This window comes from Hyalella azteca, unplaced genomic scaffold, assembly GCF_000764305.2.
Source record: "Hyalella azteca isolate HAZT.00-mixed unplaced genomic scaffold, Hazt_2.0.2 contig17485, whole genome shotgun sequence".
Classification (NCBI taxonomy): domain Eukaryota; kingdom Metazoa; phylum Arthropoda; class Malacostraca; order Amphipoda; family Hyalellidae; genus Hyalella; species Hyalella azteca.
In genome coordinates this window covers 149,473-164,623 of record NW_025947267.1, presented here as the reverse complement: position 1 = coordinate 164,623, position 15,151 = coordinate 149,473, and the positions used below count along the sequence as shown (strand labels likewise).

At 35.5% G+C, this 15,151-nt stretch overlaps 1 protein-coding gene across 1 annotated transcript in view; it reads left to right on the top strand.

Annotated features, from left to right (window-relative positions):
• Positions 1–15,151, top strand: part of LOC108681285 (voltage-dependent calcium channel subunit alpha-2/delta-3) — a 75,045-nt gene that overhangs the window by 39,685 nt on the left and 20,209 nt on the right. Inside the window, exons 17-26 of the mRNA XM_047885279.1 lie at positions 1,666–1,746; positions 3,199–3,273; positions 4,559–4,579; positions 6,282–6,395; positions 6,715–6,786; positions 7,364–7,391; positions 7,980–8,025; positions 8,588–8,745; positions 9,344–9,391; positions 9,781–9,871. Coding sequence (XP_047741235.1) covers positions 1,666–1,746; positions 3,199–3,273; positions 4,559–4,579; positions 6,282–6,395; positions 6,715–6,786; positions 7,364–7,391; positions 7,980–8,025; positions 8,588–8,745; positions 9,344–9,391; positions 9,781–9,871 — 734 coding nt within the window. The remainder of the gene's footprint in view (positions 1–1,665; positions 1,747–3,198; positions 3,274–4,558; positions 4,580–6,281; positions 6,396–6,714; positions 6,787–7,363; positions 7,392–7,979; positions 8,026–8,587; positions 8,746–9,343; positions 9,392–9,780; positions 9,872–15,151) is intronic.

Sequence of the window (15,151 nt, the reverse complement as noted above, 5' to 3'; positions counted from 1 at the left end):
TTCTTTCACTGACATTCTTCCGTCAACATCACTTGTCCGGACCGTCGTCATTGACAATGTTATTTTGAAATTATCAAACATCGTAGCAGTAATTTCATTTTCACCTCGTGTATGTGACGTCGTCTCTCGGTTGACATCAAGTCTTACATTACTACTCCGTTCCTCGCGTGTGAGAAAACTACCAGCAATCAACCAGCCTGTGTAAGCTAACTACCAGCAAACAACCAGCTCGTGTAAGCTAACAGCTTGCGTATAATTCGTCTAGTTTCAATTCAGTTCCTGCATCAACTAAGAGCTAGTGGAGATGAGCGAGTTTTGCGCCAAGTTTCTACCCTTGTTCATCTCCCCCAATATTATAGTCCTGTTGATAATGACTAGAAATCAGTTGTGAGTATACCAGTATGCCCTTGTTGACCAATACATTAATAACTAGCAGCTAGATTTTTACTTTAGTCTGTCATGTTGTGGTGTTGCGGCATCTCTTTACGCAGCCTTCAGAGGGCGAGAGAGTCAGCTGTCGGCTCTCTGCCGACACTGGCGGAGGCCAGCACCAAACTTTATTGTTTTCATCTTACTTTTGTCCTTATTGTTGATATTAGTCACGTGAGAGCACCTTTAGGTCGTCTTAGTTGCTACCCTTTTAGATCGTGGAAACTTATTTATCTCAGGAGTCTTGAATACAGTGAACATTGAACATTCTTTCTCTTGACCCAATGATGCCGTTCAGTTGCTGGATCAAGGAACCAGCAAGTTGCACTCAACTATCAATAATAATTTATAGATTATAATTCATTTCCAATAATAAAACTCACGAAAAAAATGTTTAATGTTCCAAGCATTTAACTTGTATACAGTTGATTTAAATGGAATTAAATATATTATTGTACTTTGTGGAAGTTGTTATAAACATGTTATTAATAAGTTGATTTGATCTGTTCGTGTATGTCACTGTCATGACTTATATATTTTTACAGCGTGATAGCTTCGTGGCACAAAGTGCTCCTAAACTCCCCTATTTCTTGCACTTCCCCTCCCCTCGAACTATTTTAAGTGTATGTCAATCAGCCGTCGTTTATTGGAACCAATGAATCTTTTTTTCTGGTTCTTGAGCCGATAGCATGAACTGTTCTAAGGTTCCCTTGATCAGCGTCCATTTGACGCTATGCAACAATAACTATTCATCATTATTGCCTGTTTCACATTTTGAAATAGCAAAAAGTATTTCCTCTAATGACATAAATGCCCTTAAATTTATAATCAAGGTTACCGTTTCCCCCAAATATTCATGCTTACCTCATCGCAAATGTTTTTGCAGTTTTTCAGATGCCCGCAAATTTTGTTCAAAGAGACGAATTGAAATTTTTGGATATTTTTTGTCTCAGAATGGGCTTTGCATTGTCTATTACTTAAGAATAAAAACCATAAACATTTCAGAACAAAAATGAATTTCAATCCAAAAAGTTGAAGATCACATCCCGAACAAAACATAAGAACATTATTTTCAAACTACTTCCATATCACTTCTTTTTGCAAAAGCCGCGGAACAACGATATCAATTCAGGCTGGATGTTTTTTTTAACTGAATTAGGATATTTTGGGGGATGTATCAGGATTTCATGATTATATTAAACTAAATGAATGCGGCATATTTGTCACTTTTTGTAGGTAAAAACAGCAAACCTGCTCGGCGTCGCAGGTACGGATGTACCGATCGAGGAAATCGAGAAGCTCGCGCCTCCGTACAAGGTGAGTGAAGCATGCATAAAATATTATTGTCTTACAGATTGATTTTACCTGTGATGAATGTAAATCAGAAATTCAGACACTTTATCGCAGAAACGGTTAACACTTATTGATTGATATTTTGTTAACTTTATCACTGGTACTGATCACTTATAGATACTTTCGCCGCAGGCAAAGTGTATGTTGCTCAGGCTTCACTGCTCATGTTACAATTTCAATATTTTAATTAGAAATAACAGTGTAACTTTGCATTTTTGAACTATTTTTGTAATATTTGTAAGTTAAAACATTTATTTCTGCTCTCACAATCTGCTAAAATTCTTGAAGAACAAATCCCTCCTTGCTGACTTTTGAGCGCCCATCATTCATAGACTAATCTCTCATTCACATCCTAATATAAATGAAGTTTCATAAAGCCTAATTATAAATTATATATAATTATTGGCCTGCTACCAGGTAATGATTATTTATATATTGTATTAATATATTTATAATATTATTATACATATACTAATACCATTATATATATATAATATTAATTTTTAATTATTGACTCCTGTTTTGACCACTATTTGATGGTTCAGCTTAGGCCTTCATGTGTTGCATTAAATACGATCTAATAAATATTTTGAATATGATGTATTAGTGAGTATGTAATTGTTTGATGAGCAATGTTGTTACGATTGAGAGATATGAATTGTGGTTCAAATAATACCATTGATAATGCTTATGTTAAATTGGCTTGACCTTCAATCAGAACCAAGAATTTGTTAAAGGACGATCAAAATTAAATATTTTTTTAATATTGATGACGTAATGCTGATCAATCTTCGCACTTTAATCCAGCGATAGAATGGCGCAAAAGTGACGGAAGAAACTCGTCGGTAATCACATAAGCCTATTTCACTATTTTAACTTAATTTTATTCCCTTTACGGGAGTCTTAAAACTGAGATCCAAAAATATGCCTTAAAAATCTTTACAAGAAGCTCTCGTGATGTACGATTTTCCAGGATTTAGTCGGAACTCTACGGGTTCTAAACGCGCTTCTTATCAAAATTTAAAACCCCCTGAATAAGTGATCGCCTGCTTATCCGAAATAGCTGTAAAAGCCTTCCACTAATGTGATAGTCACGTCTTTGTGTATGAAGAGTGTAGATATGTTTATAACCAAGTAATAATGTCACTAGACTGCTTGAATCGCAGATTCACTAGAAATTTAAAAGCGAAGAAAACTCCACAAAAATTCAGCATTTCTCTATTGAAAACGTTTCGGATACCAGCTCCATCGCCAGTTCGATAAATCTAGAACACAAATACAGTCAGAAAATTAATAAAGTTTGGAGTCATAAGAAAAAAAACAAAAACAACAGAAGTTGTAACCATTGTAACCATTATTACATTGTTGAGTATCTTAGTATGTGAGTGTTTACGAAGCGACGCTTGGTCCCACCAGCTCGGCGTGAATGGGTATTCATTCATCGTGAACCAGAACGGACACATCCTCTACCACCCCGACCTCCGACCCGTGGTAAGTGGCAATAATTAAACTAAATTAATAAACTAAATAATTAAATTAAATTATATAGTAATGATTGCAAATAGACTGTGTAAGCCAGATAAAAAACGAAAAATATGCTTTTAAATTGAAGTACGCTTATACGTATAACATGTTTGAGATTGAACATACAGAAAAATACAGGGAACATATGCTATACATATGTTCCCAATATATGAAATTGAATGCCCTACGTCAGAATTCTTGTTTTTTTATTGAGTTATTGATGAAAATTTGGTAGTGACTTCTTCAGTTCTATTACTATTAGCGAGCAACAAACATCTCTACAGATAAAAATTTTGGAGCTTTCATTCAGGCATGGCTCATGAATGAATAAATATTGGCTAGTGAAGTAGTCATTATTGGCTATACAAAGGCTGTAGATGCAGCCAATATTCTTTCTAATTCTTGAATTCTCAAGTATTTAAATCACTTGGCTGCTTAAGTCGCAAATTTACCAGGAATTTAAAAGCAAAGAAAATAGCCAAAAATTTCACCATTTCTTATAAGAGAAAACGTTTTCTCTTATAAGAAATGGTGAAATTTTTGGCTATTTTCTTTGCTTTTAAATTCCTGTTGAATTCTCAAGCATTACGGCAAATACAGACATCTGAGTGTTCGGCTCGTCAGGCCCTCCTATTTGAAAAGCATATAGATATGAAAGATACTCTTCAGTTCTTAGTACGGCAACATGGACGCTATTCGTTTGTAGTTCACCAGATTGAATTAATAATTTAATTTAATTTTTATCACTATGATTTTACACACTAGAAGGATATATCCTAGCCATTCTCTTGATTCCATAGCATGAACCTTGTTTCTCCCGAGACTTCCACAACTCAAGTCAAGAAAACCTCATAGTTCCTTGTGTACTCTCCCGCAGTAGACCAATTACAAAAAACATCTAGGTTTTTCCTTTGAAATAAAGCTATTTTATATATTTTTGGCTGAACCAGAATCCCATCTGTCATTGCACTAGACATTTTGTTGTAAGTTTCCAGTGACAAGTTATGACCCAACCATTGCATGGTTCTCAATTTTTTTCTGCTAGAATATAGTAATAGTTCATAAAACTTCAATTTCAGCTTCTTGTACTGTGCAATTCCCTTTCAATGTGTCAACCCAAGCTACTCTTCATTTTTATCGGACAAAACCTAGAGCAGTTGTAGTTTCCCAATCAGGATTTCTTTCCTACCGTAAATTGCAATCATTACTCTACATGATGTCTGTCTCACGGCAGTTTTCTTTTACTCTCCAGCACGAAGAAAGCAATGCTGAGGTATATAATGGCACCTATGACGACTTTGTGAAGGGTAACTTTGTTTCCTGTATATTGAGATCCATACTCGGTCTCCTGCTTCGCTCAAATTTCTTCAACAAACGCGACTCGTGTTCGGATAAATTCATTCGATGATCGATGTCGCAGTACTTCGAGTAACTGCTTCTTCAATGAAGCTTCGAAAGCTTGACAAAAATTATTTCTTTATCAGATATTTTGTTTACTTAAATTGAACAAATTTTGACATTATTTTTGGCTAAAAAATTATATCAAATTATTTTTGCCACGCAAAACACATTGAGTGGCACTGCCACACAATGCTTCCCAGTGAGACCTTGTTTGAGATCTTCTTCGCCGCTGGCAAAAGGAAAAGCTATAGGCGGTCATGCCAATTAACTGAGTTTATTTACATGAACTACCCCAACGTTTGTGCTTTCTAAAACAATTAATGTCTTGTTTAATTTAAGACAAAGCTTGCAATAACTCGTGAATTGAGGAAATCCAGAATAAAAAATTAATTGGGTTCAAATTTGTGACATTTCTATACTGCTTAGTGTAAAGTTGAGCCTTCCTTTTGTCAGCGCCGCTGTGGAACGAAAGTCAAAGGCTGCAAAGTGGCTTGATTTTGCACGCATACTGCGATGCGTTTAATCATGAAGCATTAGGCTTGGACTTAGCATCTTTTGTAGCAGCGTCCTAAGTTCCGCAACTACGCCGGTTCTAAGTTCTCTAATGGTTTGCAGTTTTCTCAAATTTTGTATTCTAATAACTCGTTCGTTTTTATTGCACGATCTTCCTAATGATGCCCGACGCTTTCTAGCGCCCAACGGATGCAAAAATTAACTTTTTATCGGCGCTGATTTGAGATTTTGCGAATTTGTTTGAATAGAATTTGACTTGTTGCTATAAGTAATCATGCATGCGGCGATATGTGGACATGGACGCTGGAAGTTTTCTGCGTGAAGCTACGTAATGTGTGGTTCTCGTAAAAATAAATAATTTCACTTAACAGGTTGAGTTTGTTAACGCAAACAGTTCGTATGTTTAATTTTAATTGTTTGTATAATAATATTTCTTTTTATAATTGCTCATGATAATTCTATATTTTATTAAGACGCTCTGTTGAATGATCTGCTGAACGATATTTTTCATTCATGACTCATCGTTGCCTACAGTGAACGCTGCGATGTTCCATCCGTCGGGCACTGTCAATAAATATTCATATAGCTTATGTTCGTCAAGCGAAATAAATCAAATTAATTTCTGTGATTCCTTTCCAATTACTCTTACTGGCATCAAATTTAAATTCAATTAGAGTGAATATTAAGAGAAATTTAGACCCACTACTTGATGAATCGACTTCTACGTTTACAGTCATATCATGATGAATTTAATTCTGATAATTAACAAGCGATAATATCAATAATGCAAAATTTTTATTTTAATAATTTGACTTACAATGAGTATTTATTTCGCTCGTGAATGCATTCATGAATTATTTTTTCACATGCATTTAGGAGCTCCGATATATATCAATGAAAATTTAAATTTAAACCCAAATTGAGAATACTCCAAATTCGCTATATTTTTTTCAACTTCACAAAACTTACTTGGAATACAAATCAATTAGTGATTTTTAAGAACTAAGCAATGTTAATACGTCAACTAAGGACCTGACAAGCGTACGTGTGTTGTACATCAGTTCCAGGACATCCTCAAGCCGAACTACAACAGCGTAGACTTCACCGAAGTCGAGCTGCCGGCTGGGCCGGCCGAGGTGGATGAACCCAGACATAACCACTCCACCCTCATGAGTGTAAGTCATCTGACATAACCACTCCACCCTAATGAGTGTGAGTGGACACTTCACCACTCACTCACCATAAACATGCATTGCCTCTCATTAATCATCCCCTCCGAAGTGAAGTTAAGTCATTTCATGTTCAATTTATTAATCACTCCACTCAAAATTTTTCAAATTGACTTTCCTCACTCCACAATTGAGATTGCTCGTTAATTTCAACTTCATCCTCATAACAAGCGTCATCTACTAACTCTTGACTTTAATTATAACCACTTTTATAATATGTCCAGTTTAATGCTCAACAATATTGACTTGTTTGTTCTCAACTCAGATTCGACAAATGATGATCAAGCAAGAGCCGCTCTTCTTCATCGAGACAGTTAAGCACCACATGGATCAAATGGTGAGGAAAATCACAATACGCAGGTAAATTAAGAAGAGATTAAGATTAAGACAATGGTCGGAGTGTGCAATTGAATTTTGAGATAAAATTACGTTCATATACAGTATTTATTTGATGAAAGTCCACGTCACAACTCTTTCGTGGTCCCACACGTGGCCACACTCTCGCGGTCCCACACGTGGTGGGACCACATCACCACTGTCCCGTGTGCCCACTCATGGCAGGACCACATTAAAACTCTCGTGTGGTCCCACACATGTCAGGACCGCATTAAAACCCTCGTGTGGTCCCACACATGTCAGGACCTGTCTCTTATACACATCTAGATGTGTATAAGAGACAGGATGAGAATGGTGAGACTTGCGGGACTGAGATCAGCAGGACTGATGAGAATGGTGAGACTTGCGGGACTGAGATCGGCAGGACTGATGAGAATAGTGAGACTTGCTGGCGATCAGCAGGACTGATGAGAATGGTGAAACTAGCAGAACTGATGAGAATGGTGAGACTTGCTGGAGATCAGCAGGACTGATGAGAATGGTGAGACTTGCTAGACTGATGAGAATCGTGAGACTAGCTAGAGATCAGCAGGACTGATGAGAATGGTGAGACTTGCTGGACTGATGAGAATGGTGAGACTAGCTAGAGATCAGCAGGACTGATGAGACATCAGGATACACTGCCCATCAGGACTTGAGGATTTATTTGTTAAAAGCACTTTTGTATGAAGGATGTTCTGGTCTCTGGTCGATCCTTGCAACGGCTGCTGAAACTTTGTCAAGGTTTTGTTGTTTCATCATGCAAGCGGGCATTAAGAGACCATTCTCTTAAATAAGTTGGCAGAGCTTCAAAATTAACGTTTTTTTGTCTATCTATAGTAATTTTATAAATACGCGTATATCAATTTTCCTGCAGAGTGGAAATTCACAGGCAATATTTTCAACATTTACTTTTTTGAACTAGTTATTTGTTAATGTTCCCCATCGTTTATGTGAATGTTCAAAGGTAATTGTTATAAATGCTGGACTGCCATTGAAATTTTTTAATTACTATTAAATGCTCATTTCATTCAGTTTACGGCGTACGACGCTAATTCCAGTGAACCTCATGATAGATGAGTGACTCACAATGTTGCTCGGCCTCTAATTCATGATTTTAAACACATTCATTTGACTACAACATTCTCTTTTCAGTGTCTCACTATTTCCGGAATGGATCGTGGAACATTCATCCGGATTGGTGAGTGTAAATTATCCGTCTCATTATTTTCTAACCTGATAATTGAACATCTTTGTGTTTGACGAATCCACGCTAAAAAAATATCCACAGAATAGTATGAAAATAATTCTGTGGGGGCAATTTTATTATAAATTTGCGAAGATAGTTGTGAGCCCTTGTCTGAGAAATGATCTAATTGTTGTTTGTCGGTGATTATAGAATTAAATAATAAAATAAATTTCTATTAATTAGTATAAAATCTTGATGCTAATTTTGAACGATTCTGAATAATGAAGTTAGTATCCCCTCAGTATATATGGGTTGTACTCTATTTACTGCTCAGGGTGTACTGTCAGTACAAGTCCGAGAAGTAGGTTACTAATTAAATGCATGTACTACTCAGGGTGTACTGCCAGTACAAGTACGAGAAGTAGGTTACTAATCACATGCATGTACTGCTCAGGGTGTACTGCCAGTACAAGTACGAGAAGTAGGTTACTAACTAAATGTATGTACTGCTCAGGGTGTACTGCCAGTACAAGTACGAGACGTAGGTTACTAACTAAATGTATGTACTACTCAGGGTGTACTGCCAGTACAAGTACGAGAAGCCCTTCGGGGCACCGTACTTGGACACGCCCGAGGCACTTCTTTCTCACTTCCTGGGGCGCGCGCAGCAGCAAGGCTGGAAGTGGCGGTCCACAAGAACTGTGCCGCCCACCAACCCTGATAAGGACTCTTGTGAGTCACATAATATGTATAACAGAAGAGAAGTTAGTTTTATTCAAATGCATGAAGAAAACTTTGAGAGATTTTAACTTCAGAAACTGGCAGGTCCATGGGTTTGAACTGTACAGAGAGTAACTGTGAGAATTCCAATAGAGAAATTTGAGATGATGTGTCTTACAATATATACTAACCTTTAGTCTAACTGACGATATCCTTAGTTACTACGTACTAAGCTATGAATAGCACTAACAACTGTTAATAAATAAATAGATACAAAATAAAGTCCATTTGTTTCAAAATTTCGTCGGACTTCCAGTAGCTCAAAATTTGGTCAAGTATACGGACATGTTCAGTGTTACCTCTATAGTAGGATTGAGTGTTGTTTCCAGAACAAAGTAACAACTTATCTAGCTGTCGGATTTGAGAGAATGATATATGTTGAGTTATTTGAAGTTCTTAACACCTTTCATCTTCTTCGCGAGTTCATTATTTATTACTTATTTCTCCATAAAATTTGTACATATTCATATCCTAACTCTCCATTGATTTATTTATTTCATTGTCAAAATTAATAACACATTAACAAAGAATTTCGTTCCCTAAACTGCAGCCAAACAACTGCCTCAGGGCGACGAGGAAAAGAAAAAGAACTATTTCTGTAAGTATTTCCATTACTTAAAAGAGTTCATATGTATAGATTCTCTCTCTTCACAAAATTAATTTCCGGTCCTACAACCATGACACTGATTGGGTATAAAAAATTTTCCGATTTATCATGAATCACCGAGTCAAAATTAGTTCAAAAATTTCAACGCTAAAACTATATCGTAACGTATAACTGGAAATCGAGACAAACAAATTTGTTTAGTAATTCCAATTGCCAGAAACGCGATGTTTATCAATCACGAAGATTGCATTACTTTCACCTCAAAGTATACGTGAGTTTAATGCAAGGATATGCTCAAGGATGTGCTCAAGGATATGCTCAAAGATATGCTCATAGATATGCTCAATATGTTTATTGAGCCTTCTTTGTGCTCCTTACAGGCGATAAGAAACTGATGCAGTCGCTGCTGTTCGACGCCAAAGTCACGGACGTTTACAACGAGTCGGCCAACGAAGCGACGTCTAGTGTCAAGTGAGTGTTACACGCGCAATATTTCAGTTATCCATCAACATAATCGTAAACTAAAAATTGTTTGCTGACTTCAGGCACAATAACTGAGTTACCGATCAACATGGTTAATACATCCAAAATATTTTTCAGACGTCACACCTAGTAGCGGAATATTCGAGCAAAAGAACCAAAACATAGTAAATGTTTGCGGGCGTCATACGCGATAGCCGAGTTACCGATCAACATAATTGTAAACTATAAATTGTTTGCTGGCTTCATAAGTAAGAACGTAGCTATCGATAAACAAGATTGAGACCTATGCACTATTTTTCGTCACACGTAAAATCCTGGTTACCGATGAATGTGATTGAGATCTCGCATACATTCTTTTAAAATTTAAGGCTGAATTATTATCGAACGGTGTACATTATATGCCTAATAAATGAATGCTATTACAAATAATGTCACTCTGTATATGGCGAGCTAAAACAAAAGTATATGTCAACGTAATTACGTATGAAACCGGGAGACTAAGAATTGTACATCTAAACGTAGTTGACTGATTGTCTGTGACAGTTCTGCGATGGCGGTAGAGGTTCATTTTCGGTAACACGTGCTCAATTAAATCCGACCCGCTTCAACATATTTTTTTGGCTTAACAACAATTAACTCATGTTAAATAATTAGCGCTGCTTATTATCATTATTATTATTTCACGTCAATTAGCCTAATGGAGAATCGCTTATATGCATTCCAACAACGTTCAACCCATTGTAATAAGCTGATTTCCATATGAAATTTTGAAGTAAATCGAAGTTTATTAGATTGAAAAAAGTTCAAGTTCCTCGCAACAATCGAAACATCCCATATAAAGTTCGGAACAATAAAAAATGAAAATTAATATTTACTTTTTGAATAATCTTCGGAACAATCAAAACATCCCATTTGCCGCCTGTATTACTGCCCCTTCTACCAAAATTGGGGCATCCGTTTCAAAGATACACTTCTGAATTGCAATCATAGAATATTAATGAAGTACGGAAACTAAAATCAAAGAATTGATGTCACTTGTTTGCTGAAATCGCAAATTAACTAAGAATTTAAAAGAAAAGAATTGTCCACAAAAATCATATCTTTTTGTAGAAAACGTTTTGGAGACCAGCTCCATCGTCAGTTCGTAGAATCTAGAATCACAAATCGGAAGTCACAAATCAATATATAGATAGCACAGAACGAAATTAAAAACCTAAATTTACAAATAATGGACAGAGCACAAAAAAAAAAAAAACTATCTATTCACAATTTCAAGGGGATAGGAGCTAAAGTTGAATTCAAAGTGGGCCTAAGTTTAAAGATGTACAATGATTCTAAAATGCGCAAATCTGAAGTACCGGAGGTGGAAGCTAACACCCTAAAGTCACTGTCAGAAACAGCTAGGGACATCACACTACTCGGCGTGAGCGAGCACAGCCGAATGAGATCGCTGAGCATAAGGGCAGGAGTTTTCGAACCGGACAGTTTTTATCGCGCCCACCTCATTCGGCTGTGCGCACTCACGCCGAGCAGTGTGATGTGCCTGTTTCTGACAGTGACTTTAGGGTGTTAGCTTCCACCTCCGGTACTTCAGATTTGAGCATTTTAGTATCATTGTACATCTTTAAACTTAGGCCCAGTTTGAACTCAACTGTTAGCTCCTATCCCCTTGAAATTGTGAATAGATAGTTTTTATGCTCTGTCTATTATTTGTAAATTTAGGTTTTTAATTTCGTTCTGTGCTTCCAATGTATCAATTCGTGACTTCTAATTTGTGATTCTAGATTCTACGAACTGACGATGGAGCTGGTCTCCGAAATGTTTTCAATAAAGATATGAATTTTTGTGGACTTTTCTTTGCTATTAAATTCTTTAATAAAATCAATAACCAAATTATTTCAATTCAAATTAGTGCGCTGGTAGGAATATGAGTCCAAACTCCTTAATCAGGCATTGTTTTTTCTAACATAAATCCCGCGAACTACCAACTCTGTTGATGTGTGAGCTTCTTTTGCAGATTCAACCCTATTGCATGAATATTTCATGCAGGATGTTATACACTATGTAATATGACAGAAAAAAAAAACAAAAATTACTTCAACTTACAATGATTGTTTCTCAGCGGTTAGAGTAGACGCAGCTCGGAATTGCAGCCCACGTTTCAAATATGTATATTAGAGTCATATGATATTTTATAGGATAAAAGCAGCATAGCGTTCAGTTTAATTTGACTGCAATGGTATTTTAACACTTTTTAAATAATTAAATGCATTTGAAATTTTAAATTATTAACAATAAATGCTCGAGAAAAATATTTGTAAGCACAGCTCTCTTTGGCTGCATACTTCTTGCATCTGCTCTGCGACTTCGTTGGCTAACAATCATTTGCTAACAATCATTGGTTAATAAAATCATTGGTGTAATAAAAAAAACTACCATTATTTTACCTCCATGCACTCTCTCATTAGTATCCAGCACTGTTCAGCACCTAGTTACTAGTCACAGCTTGTACTAATGCACCTCCCAATGTCTCTCATTAGTCCTCTTCAGATGTACATTGAGCTCATGTACAGGTGAGATGTGCTACTTTACCCCCTATGTACCTCTTAATAATTCCTGCTACAGGCAAGGTATGCACAGGACCGTCAAGTGTGTATGATAATTTTTTTAATAGGTAAAATAACATTTATTCTGCCGTGTAGAAGAAAACATGTGTTGTACTATAATCCTTATGTCTACCAATAATTTATCTAGTTTGATATATTGTACAAATTCTGTGTGAACTTCAAAATCTCTGTATTGCTTCAGTCAACATCGTTATGATTCGCAGTCAACAATTGTAATCAAATTCCAATTTTTTTATCACTATATTTTAGGTAAACATTGATAACGGTTTATACAACAATGTGACTTCATGAATATTTTATATATGGAATTATATATGAATATTTTTTACATGGAAAAATTATAGCTTATTTTGTATTAATATCTCTGACTGATCTGATGAGTTGAAGCCACTTAAATAATTTATTGCCCTTGATTGTGCTACACGAATCTGCAGGTCAACTTTTGTAACGTGAATTATACGCCCGTGACGCCGTTACTTTTTCCTGTTCCGCAATGCGTATTCTGTCCTGTCAGCACAAAGTAAAAGTATCTATTCAATTTGATATTTGAATGCATTTCCTAATAACCATGCAAGAAAATTTTTATAAAAACAGTGGCTTTCTTTGATCTCGTTGAGAATTAGGTTTTCAGGTAGCAATCTATGAAAAGATTGCCACCTGAAGATTGTTACTCCGCAGCCCATTTATGGATGCCACTTTTATGGTGTTCGAAAAAATGTAAGAATATAAAGTGCTCTAAATGTAAACAATAAAATTAACAAAATTCAAAATAACATTAATGGTGAATAGAATTATATTTAGATCACAATTTTGGTTGGTAAAAATGTAATTTTTTGCAATTTTTGCTTTTCCTAAAATTTGTTATCAAACATTTTATAAACTCATTTTTTTAGTGTAAAATTTTTATTTTCGTTGAAGACCACACACCGATTCAAAAATCAAAAGAATCATTTGTTTCTGAATCCAAAGATGCTTGTCAATTTAAATTATAATGAAAGTGAGTTGAAATGGTGGTTTATTTAAAATGATATTTCATGGCAATTGGAGTCCGAAAACATTTTTTCGTTATTTTCGAAAGAACGTCGAGAGAGTGCATGCTACTATATCCTAAAACTTTAAACCAAATTATCTTCAACTAAATATTGCGTGATCATGTTTGTTCTATCCATGTTCAAATATAAATTGTATTTGCCGTATTCATAGCTGTTTAGATAGCACCCGGATTTTCTATCGATAACCAGGCTTATGCGTTATTATCAGAAGCTGGTTCAACTTTAAAAACAAATGACCCAAGTTAACTAGCATTAGTTGTGCGCGTATTCTGTAGTGTTAGAACTGTATAGTTTAATCACTTGAAAACGGTTCAAATTCAGAAGCGCATTAGGACATTTTCAAATGAGTGACGAATTACATTTTCAAATGATTGAAATGATTAGGCAATTTTCAAATGATTGACGATGAAACTCAACGGCCCGTGCATGATGGTAAGTTCACCGACATACCTGGAACATAGTTCACGCGAACCTGCTAAAATTTACATATATATATTAGCGTTTAAATATTCCTGTTCTACGTCGTTAACCTTTTGAACTTTTGATCATGACGAGTTTTTCCCTTCATTAAATCTTCACATGAAAGTCTAAGATTTAAACAACATCTGCTGGAGCACATGGTCTCTACGATGCAGCGAGGATCAAGTAATTTCATGAGTCCTTCATGAACTTCGGTCCCCGTTTTACTGCTCCTCTCCACTGATATTCATTTTGAGTGTTTGTGCTCGTTTTTTCGAAGATTCTTTTTTTTTCTTCTTTACTTTAAGAAATGTGTAACCTTTTACGTCAGTAGCAACTCTACTCTTCCTCACATGCGTAGCTTACTATTCAGCACATTCAGCAGCTAAACATATAATCAGTTGCTGAGAGAAAATTAATTTAATTTAATTTTTAAAGAGAAGCTTAGTTTAAATGCTGCGTACAGTTCTTAACGGCAGCCTAATATGCCACACTATAGTAGATAATTTTTGATAATATTTTTTTTATTAATGCGGGGCTGAGCACAATTGACCTAACGTTAATCCCTTTATTATTCCAAAAAATTGTCTCTCAGATATCTAGGTCAAGCTTTTCTCACTCATGTTTATTCGTGTAAAAATAATTTTGTCATTGATCTTCGTTCTCCACAACGCTTGAATATTGATTTATCATCGACGGATTATTCATGAAATAACGCTGAAAAATTCATAGTATCTCTATTCTGCTGATTTCAATAATTAATGAATAATTAATTCCTGGCTCAAACTCCCGACTGTATCTCTCAATATTTTCATTTGAAGAACTCAAGGTTTTAGTTGTATGAGGGCGGTAAAGCTTGAACCTATACTTCTCAAAAATCTTGTAGAAAAGCTTCGCAATTATTCAGTGGTTCCTGTGCAACAATGCATTCCATTGAAAATATTAAACATTCATTTTTTGTGTTGTGCATGGCTCCTTATGTGCACATACTTCATGTGCATTTGAGCAAAAAAATATATTTAGCACTAAATTGAGGATTTAAATGATCTTTCTTGCATGTATTAAAATATCTCTAGTAGGTATATGATTTCTTATCATCGCATGTCATTATCTCAATGCATTACTTTATT